This window comes from Cetorhinus maximus, chromosome 4, assembly GCF_964194155.1.
Source record: "Cetorhinus maximus chromosome 4, sCetMax3.hap1.1, whole genome shotgun sequence".
In the NCBI taxonomy this organism is placed as follows: Eukaryota; Metazoa; Chordata; class Chondrichthyes; order Lamniformes; family Cetorhinidae; genus Cetorhinus; species Cetorhinus maximus.
The window spans coordinates 127,441,238-127,469,188 of NC_135882.1; the positions used below are offsets into that span (position 1 = coordinate 127,441,238).

The window sequence follows — 27,951 nt, forward strand, 5'->3', positions numbered from 1 at the left end:
CAAGGTAATTGGGAAGGCAGGTGGTGAGGATGACACAACGAGTCTACAGAGGGATATAGACAGGGCAAAAACTTGGCAGATGGAATAAAATGTGGGAAAATGTGAGGTTATGCACTTTGGCAGGAAGAATAGAGGAGCTGAATATTATTTAAATGAAGAAAGACGGAAGAAGGCTGCAGCACAGAGGGATTTGGGAGTTCTTGTGCTTGAATCCCATAAAGCTAACATACAAGTTCAACAGGTAATAGGGAAGACAAAGTGAATAGAGTATAAAAATAGCGAAGCCTTGCCAAAACTATACAAGGCACTAGTTAGAACACACCTAAAACACTGTGAACAGTTTTGGTCCCCTTATCTAAGGAAAGATTTACTGGCATTTGTTGGCAGCCCAGAAAAGGTTCACTTGGTTGGTCCCGGGTATGGAGGGATTTTCTTATGAGGAGAGGTTGAGTAGACTGGGCCTGGACTCATTGGCGTTTAGAAGAATGAAAGGCAACCTTATTGAAACATATAAGATTCTTGGGGAGCTTGACAGGGTAGATGCTGAGAGATTGTTCCCCCTTGTCGGAGAGTCTAGGACCAGAGAGCATAATCTCAGAGTAAGGGGTCACCCATTTAAGACCGAGATGAGGAGGAATTTCTTCTCTTGGAGGATAGTGAATCTGTGGAATTCTTAACGACCTAGCCTCTACAGTCCTCTGTGGTAAAGTATTCAAGACTGAGATGGACAGATTTTTAATCAGTTAGGGAATCAAGGGTTGTGGGGACAAGGCAGGAAAGTGGAGTTGAGGATTATCAGATCAGCCATGATCTCATTGAAAAGCGGAGCAGACTCGATGGTCTACTTCTGCTCCTATGTCTTATGGTGATTTAGATAGGTTGAGTGAGTGGGCAAATACATGGCAGCTGCAGTATAACATGAATAAGTGTGAAGTTATCCGCTTTGGTAGAAAAAACCAAATGGCAGAGTATTATTTAAATGGTGATAGATTGGGAAATGTTGATGTACAAAGGGACCTGGGTGTCCTTGTACACCAATCACTGAAAGTAAGTAAGCATGCAGGTGCAGCAAGCACTTAAGAAGGCAAATAGTATGTTGGCCTTCATTGCAAGAGGACTTGAGTGTAGGAGCAAGGATGTCTTACTGTAGCTGTACAGGGCCTAGGCGAAACCACACCTGGCGTATTGTATACAGTTTTGGCCTCCTTTCCTAAAAAAAATATATATTTGCCATTGAGGGAGTGCAGCTTAGGTTCACCAGACTGATTCCTGGGATTCCAGGATTGTCATATGAGGAGAGATTGGGCCAACTAGGCCGGTACTCACTGGAGTTTAGAAGAATGAGAGGGGATCTCATTGAAACATATAACATTTTGACAGGGCAGGACAGACTAGCTGCAGGGAGGATATTTCCTCTGGCTGGGAGGGTCTAGAACAAGGGGCCACAGTCTCAGGATACAGGGTAGACCATTTAGGACTGAGATGAGGAGAAATCTCTTCAATCAGAGGGCGGTGAACCTATGAAGGCTGTGGAGGCCAAGTCACTGAATATATTTAAGAAGGAAATAGATTTCTAGACTCGAAAGGCATCAAGGGGTATGGGGAGAGTGCAGGAATATGGCGTTGAGGTAGAGGATCAGCCATGATCATGTTGAATGGCAGAGAAGGCTCAAAGGGCCAAATAACTTACTCCTCCTATTTTCTAAGTTTTCCCATGTATGCAGACGGCACCCGGCTCTACGTCACTCAACACCTTTTTTAATTCCTCCACTGTTGCTAAATTATCAGACTGCTCATTCAACATTTTGTACTAGATGAGCAGAAATTTTCTCCAATTAAATATTGGGAATGCTGAAGCCATTATTTTCTATCCTCCAAATTCTGTTCCCCAGCTACAGACGATTCCCCTCTCCCTGGTAACAGTCTGTGATCAAACGAGTCTGATCGCAATCTGAGTGGCACATTTGATCCCAAGATGAGCTTCTGACTTCATTCATGCCATCACTAAGCTTGCCTATTTACACCTTCATAATATTGCCTGACTTTGCCCCCGTCTCAGCTCATTGATGCCTTTGTTACCTCCAGATTCAACTATTCCAGTGCAGTCCTGGATGATCTCCACCTTCTACCTTCGATAAACTTGAGGTCCTCCAAAATTCAGCTGCCCATGTCTTAACTTGCAGCAAGTCCTGCTGACTGACTTTGGCTCCAGATCACGCAACATTTTGACTTTAAAATTGTCGGTTGTTTTCAAATCCCTCCAAGGCTTTTCCCTCCCTATCTGTGTGATCTCCTGCAGCCTCACAATCCTCCCAGCTGTCTGTGCTCCTCTAATTCTGGTCTCTAGACCATCTCTAATTTAAATTGCTCCACCATTGGTGACCGTGCCTTCAGTTGCCCTGGCCCCAAGCTCTGGAATGCTCTCCGTACACCTCCCTATCTCACTTGCGTCCTTTAAGACACTTCTTAAGACCTACCTTTCTGACCAAGCTTTTGGTCATCTGACCTAAATCATCTTATATGTGGCTCAGTGTAATACTTCATTTTATACTCCTCCTCTGAAGCACCTTAAGACCTTTTATTAAGTTAATGGTGCTATATCAATATAAGTTGTTTTATGAAGTCCAATTGGATTAAAACCACTTCATGAATGGGAATTCTAATATTTTTGTTAACTAGTTTGAATCCCTTCAGTCAAGTTTCCAACTGTAGAACAGACATGGCCTCAGCCAAAGTTACAAACTCCATTCTCTGTCTATGACCAAAATGCGTTAAGCACCCTTGTCATCCTTGACTTCTCTACACCTTTTGAAACAGTTGATCATACCAGCTGCCTTCAATTCCTCTACTCCGTTTTCCAGTTTGGTGGAGTGCCCTCACTTTTTTCTATTATTGCCATCTAAATAGAACATTTTCAGCAATGTGTTCCCATTCAAATTTCTTCATCTTTTGGAATCTTCAAAAAGAAAATTGTTGGCCCAATCCTCTTCTTCATCAACATTCTTTCCCTTGGTTACATTATCCCAAGACATTAGGCCATCATCTACTTCTCCAGCAATCATAGACATCTCCACTGTTTCTATGCTTTTAGACTACTCTTATGGTATTCAAATTTAGTTGAACTATAACTTTCACCAGCTAAACGTTAAGACCATTGCCTTAAGTCTCTATCATAAACTCAAATGCCCTTCCTGACTCCATTCCCCTTGCTGGCTGTTGCCTCAGTTGAACTAGACTACAATGTTGACATTCTGATTAATCTTTAACTGAATTTCTACTCCCAACCATCAATGAAAAAGACTTTCTACATCCACCTCTAACATTGCACACCTCCTTCCCGACCTTGACCAATCTGATGTTGATGTCCTTGTACCTGCCTTTGTTACCTCCGAACCCAACCAATCCAATTAATGACTGATCTCTCATCCTTCACTTTTTATAAACTTTGATTCATTCAAAACTCTGTTGCCCATATCCTACTGTGTGCCAAATCCTGCTTGTTCAAATCATGGCATCTTTTGGCTCCCTATTCTCCAGGGCCTCATTTAAATTTCTCATCCTTGTGTTTAAAATTCTCTATGGCCTCTGCTAACTCTGAATCTTTCATCCTCACTTTCTATTCCTCTGATTCCAGCATCTTGTGCATCCCCCTTCCTTCGCTGTACAATTGGAGGCTGCATCTTCAGCTGCTTTGTCCCATGCTGTACCATTTACTCCCTGTACCCTTTACCCCTCTACTCCCCCTGTAAAACCCGCCTTAAAACCAGCCTTTCGTTACCTCATTTCTTGGAAATAATTTGACATGTTTTCTACATTAACACTGCTATGTAAATGAAAATTGTTATGTCAGCTAGCATTTGGGAATTCCACATATCTGGTGTATTGAGGGAAAACAGAGGACATAACAACTAACCCCACGTAATTGAGAAATCAATATACCCATGCTATCTTGAGCCACATAGAGCAGGATGGTCTAATTTTTGATCCTTGGTCTATGCTGAGTTGGTGATCTGATATCACAGTATCTTTATAGTGCAGAAGGAGGCCATTCGGCCCATCTAGTCTGCACTGGCTCTCTGAAAGAGCGCTCCACCTAGTCCCACTCCCCTGCCTTGTCCCTGTCACCTTGCGCGCACTCTCTTTTCAGGTAGCAATCCAATTTCCTTTTGAATACCTCGATCGTACCTGACTCCACCACCCTTCCAGGAAGTTTGTGCGAGACTCCAACCACCCTCTGGGTGAACAAAATTTTCCTACTCACATTTACTCCTTTTGCCAATTATTTTGAATCTGTGCCCTCTAGTTCTTGATGTTCCCTTGAGTGGGAATAGTTTCTAACTATTTACCCTGTTCATACCCCTCAGGATCTTGAATACCTCTATCAAGTCTCCTCTCAGCCTTCTTTTCTCCAAGGAAAACAGTTTCAACCCCTCCAATCTATCCTCATAGCCACAGTTCTTTATCCCTGGGATCATTCTTGTGAATCTCCTCTGTAGTCCCCTCAATGCCTTCACGTCCTTCCTCAAGTATGGCACCCAGATTTGGACGCAGTAGTCCAGATGAGGCCTAACTGGTGACTTATACAAGTTCAATATGGCCTCCTTACTCTTGTACTCAATGGCCCTATTAATAAAGCCTGATAATATATGCTTTATTAACTGCTCTCTCAACATGCCCTACCATCTTCAATGATCTATGTACATAAACACTGAGGCCCCTCTGTTCTTGCACGTCCTTTAGAGGCTCTCCCTTTATTTTGTACTGTCTCACCATATATTCCCTGCCAAAACGAATCACCTCACATTTCTCTGCCACTTGTCTGCCCCATCCACCAACATGTCTATGTCCTTTTGAAGTTCAAGACTATCCCCATCACAGTTGACAACATTTCCAATCTTCGAATCATCTGCAAATTTTGAAATCATGCCCTGCACACTGCAGTCTAGGTCATATATATCAGGAAGAGCAAGGGTCCCAACACTGATCCCTGGGGAACTCTACTACAAACCTTCCTCCAATCTGAAAAACAATCATTTATCACTACTCTTTGTTTCCTGTTACTCAGCCAAATTCTTACCCAAGTGCCCCTACTTTTCCTTTTATTCCATGACTTAGGATTTTGCTCTCAAGTCTGTTGTGTGGCACTGTATCAGATGCCTTTTGAAAATCCATATACACCACATCAACAGCATTTCCCTTGTCAACCTTCTTTGTTACCTCCTCAAAAAACTCCAAATTAGTTAAACATGATTTTCCCTTAATGAATCCATGCTGCCTTTCCTTAATTATCCTGCACTTGTCTAAGTGACTATTGATTTTATCCCATACTATAGTTTCCAGAAGCTTCCCTACCACTGAGGTCAAACTGACTGATCTGTAGTTACCAGCTTTATCCTTGCACCCCTTTTTGAACAAGGGTGTAACATTCACAATTCTCCAGTCCTCTGGCACCTCCCTGTGTCTAAGGAAGACTGACAGATTATCACTAGTACTTCTGCAATTTCCTCGCTCTCGCTCGCTCGCTCTCTCTCTCTCGCTCTCTTCCTTCATTACCCTTGGATACATCTCCTCCAGTCTGGTACCTTATATACCTTAAGTAAAGATAGTCTTTCCAACACCACCTTCCTCTCAATTGTAAGCTCTAGTGTATTGGTTACTTCCTCTCTCATCTCAGCCTGGGTAGCAAGCCCTTTCTTTGTAAAGACAGATGCGAAGTACTCGTTCAACACCTGTGCTATTTTTCCAGCCTCCACAAGCAAGTCTCTTTTTTTTTTGTTCCTAATTGGCCCTATTCTTTCTTTTACCATCCTTTTATTATTTACATGCTTATAGAAGACCTTGAAATTCCCTTTTATGTTCGCCACCAGCCTCTTTTCATGCCCTCTTTTGCTTTTCTCATTAGTTTCTTCCCTTCCCCACTGGTCCTATTTACAGCCTGATTCTCCATCGTATTTTCTACCTGACATCTGTCGTATATGCACTTCTTCCTTTTCATCTTTACCCTCTCTCTCGTCGTCCAGGGTGCTCTGAATTTATTTGTTTTGCCTTTCACCTTCAAGTGAATATACCTTGACATTGCCTGCAATACTTTTTCTTTGCAGGTGACTCATTGTTCAGCCATCGTCTTTTCTGCCGACATTCGAGTCCAACTCATTCGACTCAGATGCTTTCTCAGCCCATCAAAGTTGGCTTTCCCCCAATTATCCCTGCTCTGGATCGTTCCTTGTCCTTTTCCATGATTAACCTAAACTTTATGATACAGTGGTCACTATCTCCTAGAGGCTCTCCCATTGATACTTGATCCACTTTGGTCAACTCATTCACCAGAACCAGGTCCAAAAGTGCATTTCCTTTCATTGGAGTGGAAACATACAGCTGCAGAAAATTATCTTGAGTTCATTTCAGGAACTCTCGCCCCTCTTGTCCCTCTGTACTATTCCTATCCCAGTCTATATTTGGATAATTGAAGATCCCCATTATGATTACTCTAATTCTTGCAGCTCTCCATAATTTCTTAGCAAATTTTGTTCCCTCACATCCCTTCAACTAGTTTGCGGTCTATATGCTACAACAATCAATGTAATTGCACTTTTTTCATTCCTTACCTCTAGCCAGAGAGATTCCGTCCTTGACCCCTCTGGAACATCCCCCAATACTGTAATGCCATCTTTAATCAATATTGCCAATGGGCAATAAATGCTGGCCCAGCCAGTGAAGCCCACATCCCGTGAATGAATAAAAATTTTTTTTTTAACTCCATCAGGTTCCCATCCCCCTGCCAATCTAGTGAAACCCACCCCAACAGCACTAGCAAACCTCCCTGCGAGGACATTCGCCCCAGTCCTGTTAATGTGTAACACGTCCTTCTTGTACAGGTCCCACCTGCCCCAGAACCGATCCTAATGCCTCAGAAATCTAAAGCCCTCCCTTCTACTCCATTTCTCCAGCCACATGTTAAACTGCTCAATCTTCCTATCCTTATGCTCACTTGGCACTGGGAGTAATCCTGAGATTACTGCTCTTGAGCACCTGCTTTTTAATTCCCTTCCTAACTCCCTAAAATCTGCTTTCAGGACCTCATTCCTTTTCCTACCTATGTCATTGGTCCCAATATGGACCACGACCTCCTCCAAAAGAATGTCTTGCAGCCGTTCTGTGACATCCTTGACCCTGGCACCAGGGAGGCAACATACCATTCTGGATTCACATCTACAGCCACAGAAATGCCTGTCTGGTCCCCTAACTATGGAATCCCCTACTACTATAGTACTTCCACTCTTCCTCCTCCCCTCCTGTGCAGCTGAGCCTCCTGTGGTGCCACGAACTTGGTTCGTGCTATAGTCCTCTGTGGAGCCATCTCACTCACCAGTATCCAAAATGGGAAAGTGATTAGAGAGCGAGATAACCTCGGGGAATCCTGCACTACCTGACTCTTTCTCTTGGATACTCTGGCCACTCATTTCCTCTCTGCCTGTGTACTTCTTACCTATGGTGTAACCACCTCTCTAAACGTGCTATCCACGTAATCCTCGGCTTTTGTAGATGCACCACAGTGACTCCAGCCGCCTTTCAAGCTCCGCAACTCAGAGCTCAAGCTTCTGCAGCTGGCGACATTTCCTGCACTTGTTGTCATCGAGGGCACTTTGTGCCTGCACGACTTCCCACATCTCACAAGATGTACATTCCACATGGCTGACCTGCGCTGCCACGCCTTAAACTTTATGTAAAGCATTTACTACAGTATTTATTTATAAATTAGAATAAATTAGTTTTATTTTCTTAATTAGTTTGGAATAATTCCTATGTACACTACACAGTACCAACCACAATTACAACTAAAAGTTATACGTTTCTTAATTACACTGGTATCTGTTTTAGGTCTTTATTTTAATTATTTTATTTTAATAATTTAATTTTTTATTTTAAAATTTTGCTCCATTATTTATAGACCTACCTTAACCCCTGTATCTTAAGCTGGCTTTTAACGCACTGTCCCTTACACCAAGCACTTACCAGCCAGTCAACTTACCAGTTTCCTGTGTTGTCACAGTTTTTTCTCACTGAGTTTCTTCAGAAGCTGAAATGCTCCTGGCTCCCGACCTACTCTGCTCTGGTCCCAGGTAGGAAAGACTGCGTTCCGCTCCCTGGGCTCTATTTATGCTGCTCCCAGCTCCTGACCTGCCTCTACTCTGCTTCCAGTTAGGAAAGCATGATGGGCAACAGTAAAGATGTACAGTTAGCCACTGCTGCCCTGTGTTGGAGGAAGAGGGGAGGGGGTGCAAAAAAAGAGGACAAATGATCTGGAAATAAGCAGTAACAGGTATCAGAATTCGGCTTTGTTGTGATGCCCACAGTGGAGGAAAGACCTGTTGGCACTTGCAAACGAGGTTCTAAAATCAGGAATGGCTGGTGCCATTGTAAAACTATATCCCAGCTTCAGATGTGGGAAGAAAAATTAGAATTGCTACCAAAATAAACAGTATCATTGTGTGGTTTGTTTCCATGAAATCACTGATATCATTAGCAGAACCACCCATCCTTTTTCATAATATGTAAATCTAAACAAACTATCATATACAATGTAATTGCACAGAAAGCAGTTAAAATAAGTAACAGTGACATTCTCTGCAAACCAACCTTTTATAATGTAGGTCTGAAAGATTTAGAAGAACATAGGAGCAGGCCATTTAACCCCTCAAGCCTGCTGTGCCATTGTCAGATTGTCACTGATTTGTGAGCTGACTCCATACACCCATCTCTCTCTTAATACCTTAGGCTAACAAAAATTAATCAATCTGTCATTTAAAATTAACAATTGACCTAGCATTAATTTGCCATATGGGCAAGAGAGTTCCAAACTTCCAGCACTCTTCTGCGTGTAAAAGTATAACTGAATTTCATTCTTGAAAGGACAGGCTCTAATTTTCTGACTATACCTCCTAGTCCTAGATCCTCCAATAAGCGTAAATAGTTTCTCTCTATCGACCCTATCTGTTCTCTTTAATACCTTGGAATTTTCAAACAAATTAGCTCTTAACCTTCTACGGAATACAGTCCTAGTTTGGATGATAATACTCAGGTCAGGTAGCATCTGTGGAGAGCAAAACAGAATTAACATTTTGGGTCAATGATCTTTCAGAACCAATAATTTGTCAACAACAGATGTTGGATTTATTGGTCTGTGGGCACAAGAGCACAGTAGTATTGCCACTGGATTACTAATGCTGTGTAGGCACGAGTTCAAATACTGCCATGGCAGCTGCTGGAATATAAATTCAATTAAATTAAAACTAGTCTCAGTAACAGTGACCACAAAACTACCGGATTGTCTTAAAAATCTATCTGGTTCACTAAGGAGGAAATCTGCCATCCTTACCCGGTCTGATTCCAGACTCATAGCAGTAATGTGGTTGACCCTAAATTGTCCTCTGAAATGGTCTATCAAGCCACTTAGATGTGTCAAACGCTACAGAAAAACTGAAAAAGAATAAAACCAGATGGAACATCCAGCATTGACCTAGACACTGGAGATGATGAAGGCATACCCTGTCCATTTGACCCTGCAAAGTCCTCCTTGCTAACACCTGGGCGCTTGTGTCAGAATTGGGAGAGCTGTCCCCACAGACCAGAAACAACCGGACATAGTCATACTCATTGAGTCATACCTTACAGCCAATGTCCAAGGCTCCTCCATCACCATTGCTGGAGCTGTCCTGCCAGTGGGACAGGACATTTAGTTGGGAGGGAGATGACCTCAATGTTGACTCTGAACCCCATGAAGTCTCATGGCATCAGTTCAAGCATGGACAAGAAAACCACCAACTGCTGAAAACCATCAGCTGTTGAATTAGCACTTCTTCATGTTGAACATCACTTGGAGGAAGCATTGAGGATAACAAGAGCACAGAATGTATTCTGGGTTGCAACTACATTGTCCATTATTGAGTGTGGCTTGATGGCCAGCTCGGTCAGCAGTAGTGTGAGTTCTGAAGGACAGATCTGCCGGATGGGGCCTGTACCAGATGACGAGTGAACCAACAAGAGGGAATAACCCTAGGCTATGTCTTCACCAATCTATTTGTTGCAGATGCATTGAGCCACGACAATATTGGTACGAGTGACCACCGCACAGTCCTTGTGGAGACACAGTCCTGTTTTCACACTGAGTACTCCTTCCACCATGTTGTGCGGTAATATCACTGTGCAAAAAGGGATAGATTCGGAACCAATTGAGCAGCTCAAAACTGGGCATCAATGAAACCCTGTGGGCCATTAGCAGCAGCAGAATTGTATTCAGCCACAATGTGTAGTCTCATGGCCTGGAATATCCCTCACTCTACCATTGATTAAGCCAGAGGACCAATCCTGGTACAATGAGTGCAGGAGAGCGTGTGAGAAGCAGCACTAGACATACATAAAAATTATGTGGCTACCTGGTAAATGACAATAGAATGCCGACATGCATGTTGAACAGTGGAAGCAGCAAACAGTGGACAGTGCAAAGCAATCCCACGACCAATGGATCAGATCAAAGCTCTGCAGTACTGCCACATCCAGTCGTGAATGGTAGTGGACAAACAATTAACCAGAGGAGGATGCTCCATGCACATCTCCATCCTCAATGATGGTGGAGCCCAGCACATCAGTGCTAAAGGCGAGGCTGAAACATGTGCAACCACCTTTAGCCAGAAGTACCAAGTGAATGTTCCACCTCGGCCGCCTCCTGAGGTCCCCAGCATCATAGATGCTAGGCTTAAGCCAATTTGATTCACTGCACATGATGTCAAAAAATGGCTGAAGGCACTGGATACAGCAAAGGCCATGGACTCTGGCAGCATCCCAGCTCTAGTACTGAAGACTTGTGCTCCAAAACTAGCCAGGCCTCTAACCCAACTGTTCCAGAACAGTTGCAACATTGGCATCTACCCAACAATATGGGAAATTTCCCAGGTATGTCCTGTCCATAAAAAAACAGGACAAATCCAACCAGTCCAACTACCGCCCCATCAGTTTACTCGATCATCTGTCAATTATATCTTTGATCACTTTACTGTGCTTTCATACGACACTAAAACAGCAATAAGCTGGTCACCGATGCTCACTTTGAGCTCCACCAGGGACACTTCATTCCAGATCTCAATATGGCCTTGATCCAAGCATGGACAAAAAAGGTGAGGTTAGGGAGACTGTCCTTGACCTGAAGGCTGCGTTTGACCAGGTGTGGCATCAAGAAGCCAGAGCAAAATTGAAGTCAATGGAAATAGGGGGAAAACTCTCCATTGGTTGGAGTCATACCTAGCACAAAGGAAGTTGATTGTGGTTGTTGAAGGTCAGTCATCTCAGTCCCAGGACATTGTTGCAGGAATTCCTTGGTGTCTAAGCCTAACTATCTTCAGCTGCTTCATCAATGACCTTCCCTCCATCGTAAGGTCATAAATGGGGGTGTTCGCTGATGATAGCACATGGTTCAGCACCAATTGCGACGACTCATACTGAAGCAGTGTGTGACCATATGCAACAGGACCTGGACAACATTGAGGCATTGGGCTGATAAGTGGCAAGTAACATTTATGCCAGGCAATGACCATCTCCAACCAGAGAATTAATCATTTCCCCTTGATTTTCAAAAGCATTACCATTGCTGAATCGCCACTATCAATATCCTGGAGGGTTATCGTTCACCAGAAACCTAACTGGACCTGTAACTACAAGAGCAGGTCAGAGGCTGGGATGTAACTCACCATCTGATTCCGCAAAGCCTGTCCACCATCTACATGGCACAAGTCAGGAGCATGATGGAATACTAAACAAAAACAAAAATACCTGGAAAAACTCAGCAGGTCTGGCAGCATCTGTGGAGAGGAACACAGTTAACGTTTCGAGTCCAACGTTAACTGTGTTCCTCTCCGCAGATGCTGCCAGACCTGCTGAATTTTTCCAGGTATTTTTGTTTTTGTTTTGGATTTCCAGCATCTGCAGTTTTTTGCTTTTATTCTAGCATGATGGAATACTGTCTATTTGCCTGAATGAATGCAACGCCAACAACACTTGAAACTCAACACCATCAAGATCAAACAACTTGCTTGATAGGTACCCCATCCACTACCTTCAACATTCACACTCTCCAGCACCAGAACATAGTAGCAGCAGGGTATACTATATACAATTTGTACTGTGGCAACTCATCAAGCCTCCTTCAACAGCACCTCCAAGCTAATGACCTTTACCACCTGGGAAGACAAGGCCTCTGATTCGCCCGCCCCGCTGTCACCTCAGGTCTTCATATTCTGGGTGACATATTTAAAGGGCACAGAGCTCGCTCTTTAAGGGATCAGAAGCTGCTGTAAAGTCATGGCTGCTAAAGGGAGGAAACATGCTGCCCCCAAATTTAGTGATGCCCCCCTGGACGCAGTGGAGGCCCGCTGTGAAGTCCTCTACCCTCGGTCTGGGTGAAGACTGGCAAGCAAGGTCATCAATCCAGCATGGGAGGCGGTGGCACCGGTGGTCCGTGCCAGCGCCCTGCAAAAGAGGACAGGGGATGCATGATCATCTCCATTCTGTTAGGGTAAACCACTCCTCTTATCACTCTCAACTCTCAAACACATCACACATCCACAGGGATCTCACACTGCCAGTTCAAGAGACATCACCATTCACTGTGTGTCTCACACCTTCATCTGCCCTGCAGACCGTGTCCTTATCCTGTCCATGGCATCACTCAGCACCCACACATGCTTCCTCCTCATCTGGCCTGGCTGGCACCCTGGTTACACACACTATCTGTATTCATGCAGGACAAGCTGGCACACAACAAAAGGGAGAGGTCGCAGACTGGTGGAGGAAAGCCCGACATCAAAGTCCTCACAGACTTTGAGAACAGAGTCATCCAGCTGACCCATTACGATTTGGATCATTTCTGTGCTGAAGGTGAGGTCGGCGGTGCTCAACCAAGTGAGGATCCAGCTGTGCAACATCCATTGGACAACCATGCTGTGAGTGATTTCCCCAATTCCGCAGTCCCCTGCCGTGCACTAATGCTTTCGCAGGCACACTGGGAAGCAGCTGAGGGGCTCCACGAGTCAGGTCCTGGACTCAAGCCCCAAAGACACCTCGGAAGAAGAACCTGATGACACCCTAATTGAAGATTCGTCACATCTCTCACCCACACCCTCCACCAGCGCAGAGACGCACATCTCAGTGGGACCGAGTTCTAGAGTAGCCTCGGTTGCACTGTCTGATCCACAGCAGGCAGCGGTAGGGACTTCGCAGGTGTCCGGCACTCAGAACTGCTGGAGGCCAGAAAATTGCTGAGTCCGAGTCAGATGACGAGCCTCTGGACTCGGTCACGTTACAGTTGCCGGAGCTGCAATGGCAAGCTCGGGAACATCTGGAAGGGATGCCCGCTGCACCCCTCAGATTGCAAGGCACAATGGAGGAGTCCATCTGCCTTCAGTCTGAGGTGATAGTGCCAGCATGCCAAATGCACCAAGGTCAACACTGGTAGGATGGAGGTCGCCATGAGGTACTTGGTCCAGGGCATCGGTCCTGCACTGCTGCGCAGGCTCAACTCCATCGTTAACGCCATAGTTGGCCTCCAAAAGTGTCCATGTGAGAGGGGTGTGGGGCAGCTTGATCTCACTCCTGCTTCCCCTTCTTAAGGAGTCAGCCAGGGGCCGTCAGGCACCCAAAGGGAGGAGGACCAGCAGCTTGACATCCTGGTGCCAGGTGACTCCGTGACTGTCCGGCTGATCCATACCCCTTCTTGTGATCCCTGCAGCTCCAGCTCAACAGGCTGATGAGGGTTCAGCTGGCTCATAGCAGGACACCCAAAGCAGGCTGGAGCCCTCCAGGACTCCGCCCTCCCGAGGATGCCCGCCAAGGTCATCACAGACAGGGCATCGCAGTCAGCAGGCTGCCGCCACCTCTGCTATGGATCTCGGGGAAGCACCAAGACGTAGCGGCAGGGTTAGGAAGGTTAAGAAGATGTAATTCTTTTAAGTCAAACCAAATAAACTAAATTAACAAAATCAGGGACAAAGTAAAAGGCAGGCCCTTAAAGGGAAACTGCAAAAACAAAAGACAAAATTTAAAGGAAACTTACAAACATCAAATCAAAATGTGATTAAAGGGGTCGATAAAACACCCCAGTCCCTGTGGTGCCCACCGAGCACGGAAGGCCTCAACGGTGCCGGCGGACACCCAGGAACTCTCCAAGGACACCCGGCCGCAAACATAGCCATGAAAGAGGGGCAGACATTCGGGTCGGATGACCCCCTCGATCACCCATGCCTGGATCTGTTGATGGCCAACTTGGCCAGGCCCAGGAGCAGGTTCACGAGGAGGTCTCCTCCCTCCTAGCCCCCCTCCGCACCGGGTGCCCGTAGGTCAGGAACGTGGGACTGACGTGCAAACAAAACAACAGTAAAAGGCTTTTCAAATAACTGAAAAGGGACTGCAGCCTACAACAACCAAAATATACATGATCCATGGACTCTACAAGGCTGCAAAAGATGCAGGCATCTTGGGAGTCCGTGAACCGACACTTCCTACGATTGTATAGGACTGCTGCATGCAACATCCTCCATCCCAGGTCCCCGATGGAAAAGGGGAGGGCACCTCTGTAGAGGGACCCCACTGGGGACCTCCGCCACCAGACGGCAACAAGGCATGCCAGGGTGTGTCCAAGCAGCGGGCGAGGGCAAGGGCGTGAAGGGTGTGCAGTAGCAGCTCATAACAGGAAACCTCTCCATGCTGTGCTAAAGGATACGGAGGGCATTTCCGCAAGGCAACTCGGGTTGCGGGGCACCAGATCCTGAGGGGGAGTTCGGGGCTTGGGGCCAACGTGGAATTCCATCCGAACAGGGGTGCACTCAGACAGAAGACCACCGCGCACCTGCGCCACCTCGAGGCCCAGAATGATGTCCGGGCCGAGCATGACCATCCTAAGGTCTTGAATGGTATTGGCCACGAGCCAGATGTCCACAGACACACGATGCAACAACTCCTGTGGTAGCATCCAGCCCACTCCACCACCCAGCACGTCCCCGATCCTGGTCACCCCATCAGCCACACTCCTCTCTGCCAACCACTGAAAAGGCCTGAGGGACAAATTCCTGAGCAGCGGCTCTTTTATGATAACTGCTACTCCTGATGGCGGAGAGTTGCATCGCAAGGCAACCACATTCCAAACTTTGATCCTGTCCTGGTAAAAGATGGGCAATGCCTGCAAAGAGTCACAAAGGCCCAAGAAGATGTAGCTCTTTTAAAGCCAACCAAATTAACCAAATTAACAAAATGAAGGATAAAATAAAACGCAGCCCCTAAGTTAGGGTCACTGCAAAACCAAAGACAAAATTTAAAGGAAACAACATCAAACCAAAATGTGATTAAGAGGGTCGATAAAGCACCCCAACCCCTGCGGTGCCCACCAGGCACGGAAGGCCTCGATGGTGCCGGCAGACACCGCGTGCTCCCTCTCCAGAGACACCCGGCCGCGAACGTAGCCGCGGAAGAGGGGCAAGCAGTCGGGTGGGACAACCCCCTCGATCGCCCGCTGCCTGTTAATGGCTAACTTGGCCAAGCCCAGGAGCACGTTCACTCCTCCTTCCCGGCCCCCCTCCACACCGGGTGTCCATAGATTAGGAGCATGGGACTGAAGTGCAAACAAAACAGTAATAAAAGGTTCTTTAAATAACTGAAAATGGAGTGCAGCCTACAACAATTAACATAAACGTGGTCCACAGACTCCACAAGACCGCAAAAAGGGCAGGTGTCTTGGGAGTCTGTGAACCGACACATTCTACGATTATAGGGGACTGCTGTGTGCAACACCTTCCACCCCAGGTCCCCGATGGAAAGCGGGAGGACACCTGAGTAGAGGGCCTCCCAATGGGGACCTCCGCCGCCGGACAGCAACAAGGCACGCCAGGGCGTGTCCGGGCGGTGGGCGAGGGCAAGGAAGTGAAGGGTGTGCAGCAGCAGTCCATACAGGAAACTCCTCCACGCTGTGCTAAATGATACAGAGGGCATTTCCCCGAGGCGGCTCATATTTTTGCGGGGCATTGGCTCTCGAGGGAGGGTTCGAGGCTTGGGGCCAATGTGGAATTCCGTCCGAACATGGGAACGCTCCGGCGGAAGACCACCACACACCTGCGCCACCTCGAGACCCAGTATAACGTCAGGGCCGAGCACGACCGTCCTAAGGTCTTGAATGGCATCGGCCGCGAGCTGGACATCCACAGACACGCGATGCAACAACTCCTGTGTTAGCATCCAGCCTACTCCACCAACCAGCATAGCCCCAATCCTGGTCACCCCGTCAGCCACACTCCTCTCTGCCAACCACTGAAAAGGTCAGAGGGACAGATTCCTGAGCAGCGGCTCTTTTATGATAACTGCTACTCCTGAAGGCAGAGATTTGCGTCGCAAGGCAACCACATTCCAAACTTTGATCATGTCCTGGTAAAAGATGGGCAATGCCTGCAAAGAGTCACGAAGGCCCAAGAAGATGTAACTCTCTTGGAGTTAAACAATTAAACTAAATTAACAAAATAAGGGATAAAATAAACACAGCCCCTAAGTCAGGTCCGTTGTAAAACTAAGGACAAAGATTAAAGGAAACTTACAAACATTAAACCAAAATGTGATTAAAGGGTTTAATAAAGCACCCCAGTTCCCCCGGTGCCCATCGGGCACGGAAGGCCTCGAGGGTGCTGGCAGACACCGCGTGCTCCCTCTCCAGGGACACCCGGCCGCGAATGTAGCCGCGGAAAAGGGACAAACAATCAGGCGGGTCGACCCCCTCGATCGCCCGCTGCCTGGACTTGTTAATGGCCGACTTGGCCAGGCCCAGGAGCAGGTTCACGAGGAGGTCCTCCTCCTTCCCGGCCCCCCTCCGCACCGGGTGTCCGTAGATCAGGAGTGTGGGACTGAAGTGCAAACAAAACAGTAATAAAAGGTTTTTTAAATAACTGAAAAGGGAGTGCAGCCTACCACACCCTATATAAGCATGGTCCATGGACTCCACAAGACCACAAAAAGGGCAGGTGTCCTGGGAGTCCGTGAACCTACACATTCTACGGTTGTAGGGGACTGCTGCGTGCAACACCCTCCAACCTAGGTCCCTGACGGAAAGCGGGAGGACACCTCCGTAGAGGGCCTCCTAAAGGGGCCTCCATCGCCGGACGGCAACAAGGCACGCCAGGGCGTGTCCGGGCGGCGGGCGAGGGCGAGAAAATGGAAGGTGTGCAGCAGCAGTCCATACAGAAAGCTCCTCCGCGCCATGCCAAATGGCACAAAGGGCATTTCCCCGAGGCGGTTCATATTTTTGCGGGGCATCGGCTCCCGAGGGAGGGTTCGAGGCTTGGGGCCAATGTGGAATTCCGTCCGAACAGGGGAACGCTCAGATGGAAGACCACCACACACCTGCGCCACCTCGAGACCCAGTATAACGTCAGGGCCGAGCACGACCGTCCTAAGGTCTTGAATGGCAACGGCCACGAGCCGGACATCCACAGACACGCGATGCAACAACTCCTGTGGTAGCATCTAGCCTACTCCACCACCCAGCATGTCCCCGATCCTGGGCACCCCATCGGCCACACTCCTCTCTGCCAACCACTGAAAAGGCCAGAGGGACAGATTCCTGAGCAGCGGCTCTTTTATGATGGCTGCTACTCCTGACGGCGGAGAGTTGCGTCACAAGGCAACCACGTTCCAAACTTTGATCATGTCCTGGTAAAAGATGGGCAATGCCTGCAAAGAGTCACGAAGGCTCAAGAAGATGTATATTTCTGGTGAATCCGGCTAATGCTGGACAAAGCTGCTGAACACTTCTGGCAGTAGATGGCTTTCACAGTCTGGGCTCGCTCTGTCGCACAGCCTGGGCATGGGTGTTAATCACTTGTACATAATGTTCACTCTTGTCAATAAACTCCCAAGAATGTCTCCTTGCCTATGGCTCCTTGTTATGATGAGCAGTGTTCGTGTCACTCAGATGTGAAACCTTGGTTCCTGCACAAGATAAAGGCAGGTAATGCAGTCCAGGTTCTCTTCCCTGTGCAGTGTGTAACTTTCAGATCAAAGTGCTGGTCCGGCTTCACACACACTGAACAAATCAATGATGCCTGCACCTCGGTGGTGCTTGTCATTGCTGCCAGAATGTCGTGGGAAAGCGCCACAGTGTTCCGTCATTCTCTTTGAGCTCTCGACACCTTTTGAGGTGGGGCTGGCCCCCCCCCCCCATCTCTTCAGCAGCTGTGTCTGGTGTTGGTGTGCTCCTGAAGGGGCAGGCGATAAAGGCTGACAAAGGATCAGGTGCATTTAAAGGTTCATGGCTGTGACTCCATGATATGAACCTGATCAGAGAACGCAAGCGAGCTGCCCTCAGCCACACAGGAGTCAGACCTTCACAGAGACAATGTGAAGATCTATGAATTGGCCTCACTGCATGTCGTCGTCACCCTCCTGGAATCTAGAGACTATTAGGGCCTTCGCTGCCATCAACCACACAGGAATCAAATGTTCACAGATGCAATGTGAGGATGTCAGGACTGTCCCCACTGCATCTTGTCATCATCCTGCACGAATCTTGCGGTTATGAGGGTCTCCCAAATGCTCCTGCCTCATCTGGCCAGTGCAATGGCCTCATCGCCAGCATCCTCACCTCCGAAGGCTTCATTACCGTCACCCCTTCAACATCCTCTTCATTGAAGGAGATGTGCAGCTCATTCATCTCCTCCTCAGCCAGATCCTTCCGCCTCCTTTGCAGCGCCAGGTTGTGTAGCATGCAGCAAGCAACAATGATACGCGACAACCTCATGCACTGCATTGCAATGTGCACCGGACCTGGCGACCTGCACTTTGGTGCCTCGCCACTTGAGCCTCATTATATTCTGTCTCGGCTGCAGTCTGAGGCCGCTGCACAGGCATCATCAGCCACATCCTCTGTAGCCCTTGTCCCTGAGGAGCCAGCCCTGCAGCCTTTCTGCACCCTGGAAGATGTCACAGATCTGAGACCTGCTAAGGATGTAGATGTTCCCTGGGAATTGTGCGCAGACTTGCAGGATGTGTTTGTGATGGTCACGCACCAGCTGAACATTGGGTGAGTGGAAACCTTTGCGGTTGACGTAGTTGACTGCTTGTTGCCACGGAGATCTAAGCATCACGTGAGTGCTGCCGATGGCACCCTCCACCTGTGGAAAACCAGAGACCTGCACAAATTCCAGTGGTCTTGCTTTCTGGCTTTCCTGACCCTGGTCAAAATGCACAAAGTTCTTTGCCTTTGCAAAAATGGTGTCCGTGGCCTCCTAGATACACCTGTATGTAGAGGCTTGTGAGATTGCGCACAGGTCACCTGTGGAGCCCTGGATGGAGCCACTGGCATAAAAATTGAGTGCTACGATCACTTTCACGGCCACTGACAGTGGATGCCCTCCATGTCCCCATGTCGCCAAACCCTGCAGCAGGAGGTATATGTGACTGACCAGTTTCCTAGACGTGTGCTGTCTTCGGCGACGCTGGTTCTCAGTCATCTTCAGGAATGACAAATGCCGTATATAGACCCTGGGCCTAGCAAAGTGCCTAAAAGCGATGGCTATCTGTGGATCTTCAGCTGCATGTGCAGGAGGCCCCATCACCCCTTCATCTTGAGGGAGGTGCTCCTCCCTTTGCAGATCCAGGCACCCCCGCTGCTCTCCTCTTTGCTCCCTGTAAGCCATGAGGCACACTGCTAAAGCACCAGATTCCATGATCCTGATGTTCTCTTCCTGCAGGATCAAAGAGAGATTTGTGGGTTAGCATGCGTATCGTAAGAACCTCTCTCTTGGTTAAGTCTGAAGGCCCCTTCACGCAAGTGAGAGTGTTGGCCACCATTTGGATGGCCAGTGTGTAGTGCACTCCATGGCTGTCCAAAACACCAGCCACTTCCGACCCACTCCACTTGACCGATTGGCGGCAGCTTCAGCCACTGGACTGCATGCTGTGCTCTCAGCTTGGGCGCAGGCATTCTCTTAACCTGCACTGCAAGGCTATGCTGTTAGCTTGAACCATGATGGATACTGGTCCAAACCTTAATAAAGACATCGCAAGAGGCTGTGAGTGCCTCTACCAGTGACTGTGCCATGGCCACCTTTCGTAAGCTGATTGTACAACTTGTCCAGTCGGCCAATTGTTCTGCTGCCCCCTAAAATGCACATTAATTTGCAGTCTGCGCCCAAGTGGTGAAATGTCCTGGAGGATTAGGTGGCATTTTCATGCTTTTTGTGTTGCTTCGGTGGGCAGAAAAGCTTCAGAGGCCTGATTCCAAAAATGTCAATGAAGATTCTGCTGAACGGTCTCAGCTACGGAAGAATGCTCACTTTTTTGACCAGCTTTTCCAAGTGTGTGGCTGCTTCCCTCTTTTCCACCCCACCCCAGCATGTCTTGTGTACTTTCTTCAGTCTATGCTGCTGCAGGAAATGTGGCCCACCAATGACTAATGGAGCAAGCTAGTTTCACGACAGTGTGAAACCGATTTCTGCTCCTCCTGCTGAATTGTACCCCCCCCACCCATCATGACACCCACTGCCAATGAGACTGCCTCCACTGTTAACCCTTGAGCTACTCCAATAGTATCTACTTTGAGCTTCATTTTCCTACCGATAGACATTCCAACTCCTCATCCAACATGCTTGTTCCCCCCATTACTTATAGGAAGCAGTAGTTTTATACAACACCCAATCATGTTTTTTCCAAAAAGGTTTCTGTCTGCCTTTAATAAGAATGTACCACCTAGTATAATTCTCTCAATGCCCTTTTGACTTCCCTATTTATCACAAAGCACTTGTCTTTTGTCATTAGTTGTGGTGTGGTTATGCTGATAAAATTCTGGGGAAAAAGAACCTAAATTTGTGACTTATTTCACACAATTGTGAACTGTCTCAATATGATGTATCCTTTTGGTTGTGATTCAGAGTGACGTGACTATCTCCAGAGTGCTTTATATATGGTGTAAATAGGAACTGTGTTAAACAAGTACTGAAATGTGTTGCCTTCATGAAGCAACACAATGCTTAGAACGCACCTTGCCTGATTTTCACGAGATTAGGCACTGTATCCTGAAAATGATTGATACAGCTTTGAGTTTGGCTGTTTGTATTTGCTTGCTCAATAGCGACGATTAAACAGATGTACAGTTTAACTCTGAGTGCTCAACACGCCTTGAGGCTTTCACGATATACAAAAAATATTTCAAACATATTTGTGAGAGTTTTAAAAATGGTATTAGAAAGATACTTTATGAATAAAAAGTGCTTTTTAAAAAATCATGTAGAACGTAACCAATGTACAGGACAAAAGTACACCATAGTACACTCTAAGTATCTATAACCATTGAAAGGTTTTTTTCTTGGTAATGGATCCACCTATTGTTGCATTGAGTTATTTAAATCCAGAAGAATTTAGCATTAACCCCTGGCCTTTGCTCATTTGGGAATTTATCATTGGGGCAGCCTCAGTGTCACTGAAGAGAAATGTTTCCCTCAAAGTCCTTATTCTGATTGCACATTCTCATCAGCAGATCATTGGAAGACAATTGAGGGACGCTATATGACTACAGGATTGGGCTCAACTATGATATCTGTTTTGGCCAAATAGGTCATTCATTTCCACTATCTAAAACAACAACTTACTTTTATATAGCACCTTTAATGTAGTAAAACACCTCAATTCACAGGAACAAAATTTAACAAAAAGCCAAGTAAGGATGTTGGTTATTAGGACAGGTGACTGACAGTTTGGTCAAAGTATTAGGTTTTAAGGACGGTCTTCAAGAATGAGAAGTTGAAGAGGTCTAGGGAGGAATTTCCAGAGCTTGGGGCCTAGATTGCCGAAGGCTTAGCTTTCAATAGTGGGGTGAAGGAAAGAGTTTATACCAGAGGCCAGAATTGGAGAAATGTTAGAGTCCTCGAAGAATTGTAGGGCTGGAGACGTTAAGTGATAGAGAAGGGTGAGGTCATGAAGGGATTTGAACACAAGGATGAGAATTTTGAATCTAGACTCTTGCATAAAAAAATAGCCAATGAGTTAAAGTACCAGGGGAGTTTTGTTGCCTGTGGACCCTACTGCTATGGGTAGTGGTGTGGAGAAAAGAATTGCTCCTATGATAATTTAATATGATCAAATCTCCTATGATAGTTAAGTAACTATAAATTATGGACAAGGAGATCTCCTTGGGTACTTCTACAGCTTTCCACACAAGCAAATATTATGATTTCTCTTTGTTTTATTATCTAGGCTTGTCTCCCTCACCATACAATACGTTTCCAACACAGGCAACTGTTATTTCAGCTGAATCTGCAGCTCTCTATCAACAACCTGTGTTTCTCAGTCCCCGGACTCTCCCACCTTCAACGGCATACTACCCAGCTGGTGCCCAGTTCTACATGAACTATTCTGCATTCTATCCGAGGTGAGAATTCGTATCTAGAAGCTTGTGATAATAACGAAGGGTACAATGTCAAATTAATACTGGTCATTTAATCATGTACTGTTGGATGGCTATTGAGAGACCAGAAAAAAGTAAGGTGTTTCTTCGGTGTCACAACCTATCCATAAAAGCTGTTAGTTTGGCTCAGTCAAAGCAATCTCTTGTGTCGGCGTTATGTGGGTTCAAGTGACATTCCACAGACATGTGAACAAAATCTAAGCTTGTACTTCAGTGCAGTACTAAGGAAGAACTACAATGTTGGAGTTGTCATCCTTTGGCCCCTTAGATTGATGTAAAAAAAAATTCCACAACACTACTCAAAAAAGAGCTGATATTTATCTCTCAGCTAACAAATGATCTGGACATTTATTTCATTGCTGTTTATGAGACCTTGCTATGTGCGAATTGGCTGCCACGTTTCATTGATTACAACAGTGACTGTACTTCAGAAGTCTTTCAATGGCTGTAAAGCACTTTGGAATATCATGAATTCATGGAAAGTGTTAGATAAAAGCAAGATATTTCTTACATCCCTTTTAAATAGCCCCATCTAGCACTTATCTCCCATAATTTATAAAAGAACCTTTTTGAAGAGAAGTTTTGTCATAGCTACAGTCACAAAACAAAACATGAATTGGTTTAATAGTCTTTGTTCCTTTTCTTCTCTACTATTTCTAAATAACTTTTGTTCAGTGATAAGTGCTTCTGGGATCAGTGGGGAAATCTGACAGGGGAGCATGATACATTGGGCCCTAACTTACTACCAAAATAACGGTGACGCAATTGGTGTCCGTATTAGTTATGTTCAATAGTATAGTATGTTCAAACAAAGGGTAGATGTGTGGTTAACCTCAAATGCAAAGTTGCTGACTGAGTTGTGCCTATCCATCATTAGTTTCATGAAAACTACTTGACATCTGTTACACCATTAAAATGCATTGAATAGTATGAAGTTGCTTTATTTTCATGGTAGATGCAAACTAAGTTTGCTGCAACAAGTTGGGTTTTTTAAATTTCAGTACAAGTCCCTTTTTTAACAATGATAAGTGTTAATTATTGCCAGTCAACCTCTCTAGCATTGAAAAAATAATTATTACAAGTGAACAGTTTCATTCCAACAGGTTTTAATTGTTGGACATTTTAAAAATGCAAAAGTTAAAATGAAAAACATTTCTTTTTCTTTCTGCCTGTCTTTCCCTTTCTTTTAGTCCAATCTTTCTTTTTTCTGGTTCCCTTCTATAACAGATTTGGCACTGAATTTGCCCACAATAATTTACATTTCCTTCTTCGTCCTTGAGCTACTACCCTCACAGTCCTTCAATCTGATTTGTTAAGGAGATGCATTGCCCTGTTCACTCGGGCTCTCTTTCCTTTGCTGCAACATTTAACAGCTCACCATGCAAAAAATTTTAAAATCTAAATGTGCAAGGGCAAGTCTAACAGCAGACAGCCATAGAAAATAATGGCCCAATACATTTACAGTTGCAAATGAGGCACTATACACAGGAGTTTAAACCCCGTGTGCTGCCTCCCTTGTATTCTCTGACACAAAAGTGGTATGAAAGTAAATAGCTATCTAAGGCAGCATCTATTATTTTATTCTGGCTTTGAGTTCCCAACCCACCAAAACTCTTTACATCTCTCTTCATTAATTGGAAAGCTATAGGCATGATTCCTCACCAACTGCGTGTGTGCAATTCAGTTGTTTCGGGGTGCCAGATCCATCCCATGACACAGAGGGAACTGGTTCGTTACAGCAAAGCAGTTTTCATTGTAACTAAAACCACGATCTAAGTAGGGTATAAAATAGTTGCATTGACCTAATTGGAGAAAGTAGAGTGGGAGTATTTGTGATTTTCTTTGCTTTTCAATCTGTATGTTCATTTAGCGCTCTCCCACCAAGTTTAGGAATTCCATAGGAACAAAGTAGGTCATTCAGTCCTTTGAACAAACATCCCCAATTTTCTTGCACATTGGTCTGGAATTTGGGTTAAGAACAATAGTGAGGCTATCAGCGCTCACCATATAATGGAGGAAATCTGACAGCAATGTCTGGAGTATACACATGCGCAGTTTAATGTGAAATCCAGATATTGCTGTCAGAGATAACAATCTACTTTTCCACAAGGTGCACTGTTGTGGTCCTTTCTGATTGATTGATTGGGCATTGAAATGTCTGCAATAGCATGAACATTGGTGACTTGCCTGCTAGTTCCACACGAAAAGCAGCTGAAAAAGTTAGGGTTGGTGCATTCTGCAATAAGTGAATTTTTAATGGTGTGATAATTATTGCTGAACTATCTAGCCTTGATAAATTAATTTTACAATTTTGAAGTCTCATAAGTCTCCCGCAGAAGAAAATCTGTGTTGGAGATTGAAAAAAAAAATAAAGTTTTCAGTCTGGGGCCTGGATTTTCACCAAGTCAGGGTGACTCGGGAGCCCTTTTAAAAATGGTGGGTGGGTCCCAATTCCAGGATTCCCGACCCAGCTCCCAGGCTGTGCAATTTTTCAGGAGTGCCTTTTAAGGGCTGGTCTGGGTCGTGAGCCTGCACCCAATACACCCAACCTGGCTGGCTCCATTGCAGAGATGGGCATGTCTTGCTACTCAGAAATTTTCATGGAGTCAGGCCGGTTTTTAAAGAGTCATGGTTCATGAGCAGACTCAATGGGCCGAATGTCCTAATTTCTGCTCCTATGTCTTATGGTCTTATGACACCTCGGAAGCGCCGTGAACCACCGTCTGCTTGAGGGGACCTCTTAAACGGTGAGTTCAAAAGGTCCTCTTCATGTCCCCTATGCCAAGCTATGCCCCCCACCCACCTTTGTGCATTCTCCCAAGGTAGGCAAACTGTGCTGGCAAATTTTCCAAACTCCTGCCCACCTCAGTGATGAAAATCCAGGTCTTAGTCTCTCATTCCTCTCCTCAATTCCATTCGTATTTCCCAGTCTTTATTTTGCTTTTTGTACATTTGTTTAAATCTAATTTATACTTCCTGCTTTTTGCTTCATGCTTTGGACTCTGCATGTCTGTGAGGGTGCTTCAATCTAGTTGAAGAGTCTCACTGTTACTTGCCCTGTTCAGATGCCACAGACTCTCTGTAAAGTCTGCCGTGCTGGAAGACATCCATTTAGAGGAAATTTTTCCTGATAAACCCAAAAGGGGTCTTTGGGCAGTTATCAGTGAGGTAAATAGCAAAATCTGGGCCAATAACTTCCATGCTCTGATTCTGCAGATGTTACCCCACTCAAGTTTTTATTCTTCAAATGTGATACTTGACATTAAAATAAAAGCAAAATACTGCAGATGCAGGAAATCTGAAGTAAAAACTGTGCTGGAAAAACTCATTAGGCTTGGCAGCATATGTGGAGACAGCAACCAAGTTAATGTTTCGAGTCCAATACGGCTCTTCTTCGGATCTGGGGAGAGGTAGAGTGTGTGTTTTATGCTATTGAAAAAGGGGAGAGGAGCAGATGGAGCAAAATGAAAGGTCAGGGATAAGTTAGAGGGTAGGGAAGATAAAATGACAAAGTTGTCATGAAACACAAGACAAAAGGAGTGGTAATGATAGTATTACAGACTAAAGCTTTGCCCCAAAGTAGGCGTTAATAGCAGAAAAAAAGTCAGCCCTGTCTGAAAGCAAAAAAACGTAAGAACAAGATATAGACTGGCACTTGATTGGGTTGGGGGGGGAATCAAACCGGTGGACAGAGTTCATGGTCTGAAGTTGTGGAACTCAATGTTAAGCCCTGAAGGCTGTAAAGTGCCTAATCGGATGATGTTCTGTTCCTCCATCTTGCATTGGGCAATTCACTGGAATGTTGTAGCAGGTCGAGGACAAAAATGTGAGCATGAGAACAGGATGGTGGATTGAAGTGGCAAGCGACAGGAAGGTCAGGGTCATGCTTGCTGCCTGAGCAAAGGTGTTCTGCAAAGCAGTCACCCAGTCTGCGTTTGGTCTCCCAATTGTAGAGGAGACAGCATTGTGAGCAGGGAATACTGTAGACTAAATCGAAAGAAATTCAAGTAAATCACTGCTTCACCTGGAAGGAGTGTTTGGGGCCTTGGATGGTAAGGAGGTAAATGAGCAGGTTACATCACCTATGATGGCATGGGAAGGGGATGAGGTGTTGGGGGTGTTAGAGGCGTGGACCAGGGTGTAATGGAGAGAACAGGCCCTCTGAAATGCTGACGGGAGATGAGGGGAAGTTGTGTTTGGTGGTATCATGCTGGAGTTGGTGGAAATGGCAGAGGATGATCATTTGAATATGGAGGCTGGTTGGGTGGAAAGTGAAGTCAAGAGGAGCTCTATCAAGGTTCCGGAAGGGAGGGGAAGATCCTTGACCTTGCCCGTCAGCAGCAGGCTACTTGACCATAGTGACATCAGAACCAACCTTGATCCTGTGCTCACTTTCCAGCAGAAGTATCTAGATTAGGACTAGCCATGGAGTTATTACAGCACAGAAGGAGATGTTTGTCAATTAATGCAAGATGGACCAAAGAATTATAGATATTTTATAGCACAGAGGAGGCTATTCAGCCCATCGCATTTATAATGTCTCTCTGAAAAAACAATTCCTTGGTCCCTTTTCACTTTTGAACATGTTTATCCATTTAACTTTAAAAGTTATCAATGGATTCTGTTCCCCCTACGTTTTTTGATAGAATCTCTCTATTTTAAAGTGATGTGACCAACCCCCTCATTACCATAGGATGCAACTGCTTGCATCTATAATAAGAACTTTTGTTTCTTCATGGTCCTGAGATTTGAATTGCAGCACTTTGAAGGATATGCAGATTGAGTTAGATCAAGTAGAATGAAAGAAGCTGGAAATACCAATCAGGCCTGGCAGCATCTGTGGAGAGAGAGAAACAGAGTTAATATCTCAGGTTGATGACCTTTCATCAGCACAGTCCTGATGAAAAGACATAACTTGAAACTGAGTATTTCCAGTAATTTTCTATTTTATTTCAGATTTCCAGCACCTGTAGTATTTTGCTTTTGTAAAATGGAGGAAGACTTCTGTGGAGCATAAATACTGGAGCACTGACCAGTGGAGCACTGACCACTTGGCCTGTTTGATGCTGTAAATTCTATCTAAGACTTTTAAAAAGGACATTGTAATAAGCATTGCACCATTATATCTGGACATGCCACTTGCAGGACTTTGGCTTTATTTGACAGTTAGTCTCATTGATACTGTACAATGAGGGAGTCCGAAAGGGGAAAGCCATCACAGCAACACCAGACAGAAATCTTTGTTTATGTCACACGACATTTGGTGGGTGGGGGAGTGGTGGGGGGGTGGGGATGCGGTGTGGTGGTGCAGAGGGGTAGTGACACTCAGTTAGAAAACAAATTGTTTTTATTTTGCCTCCAACACCTGGGTTTGAATCTAATCCACACTGATGCAATCTGTGCCCATGCCTGCAGCAGTTTACGTGAAATAATTGGACAGTCTGTTGAGTTGGTTCAGGCTTATTGGA

General features: G+C 45.7%; 1 protein-coding gene across 5 annotated transcripts in view; it reads left to right on the top strand.

Annotated features, from left to right (window-relative positions):
• esrp1 (epithelial splicing regulatory protein 1) overlaps nt 1-27,951 on the top strand; it is a 129,455-nt gene that overhangs the window by 51,897 nt on the left and 49,607 nt on the right. For all 5 annotated transcript variants that reach the window (XM_078540779.1, XM_078540776.1, XM_078540775.1 and 2 more), the window contains exon 13: nt 22,273-22,447. In XM_078540779.1, coding sequence (XP_078396905.1) covers nt 22,273-22,447 — 175 coding nt within the window. The remainder of the gene's footprint in view (nt 1-22,272; nt 22,448-27,951) is intronic.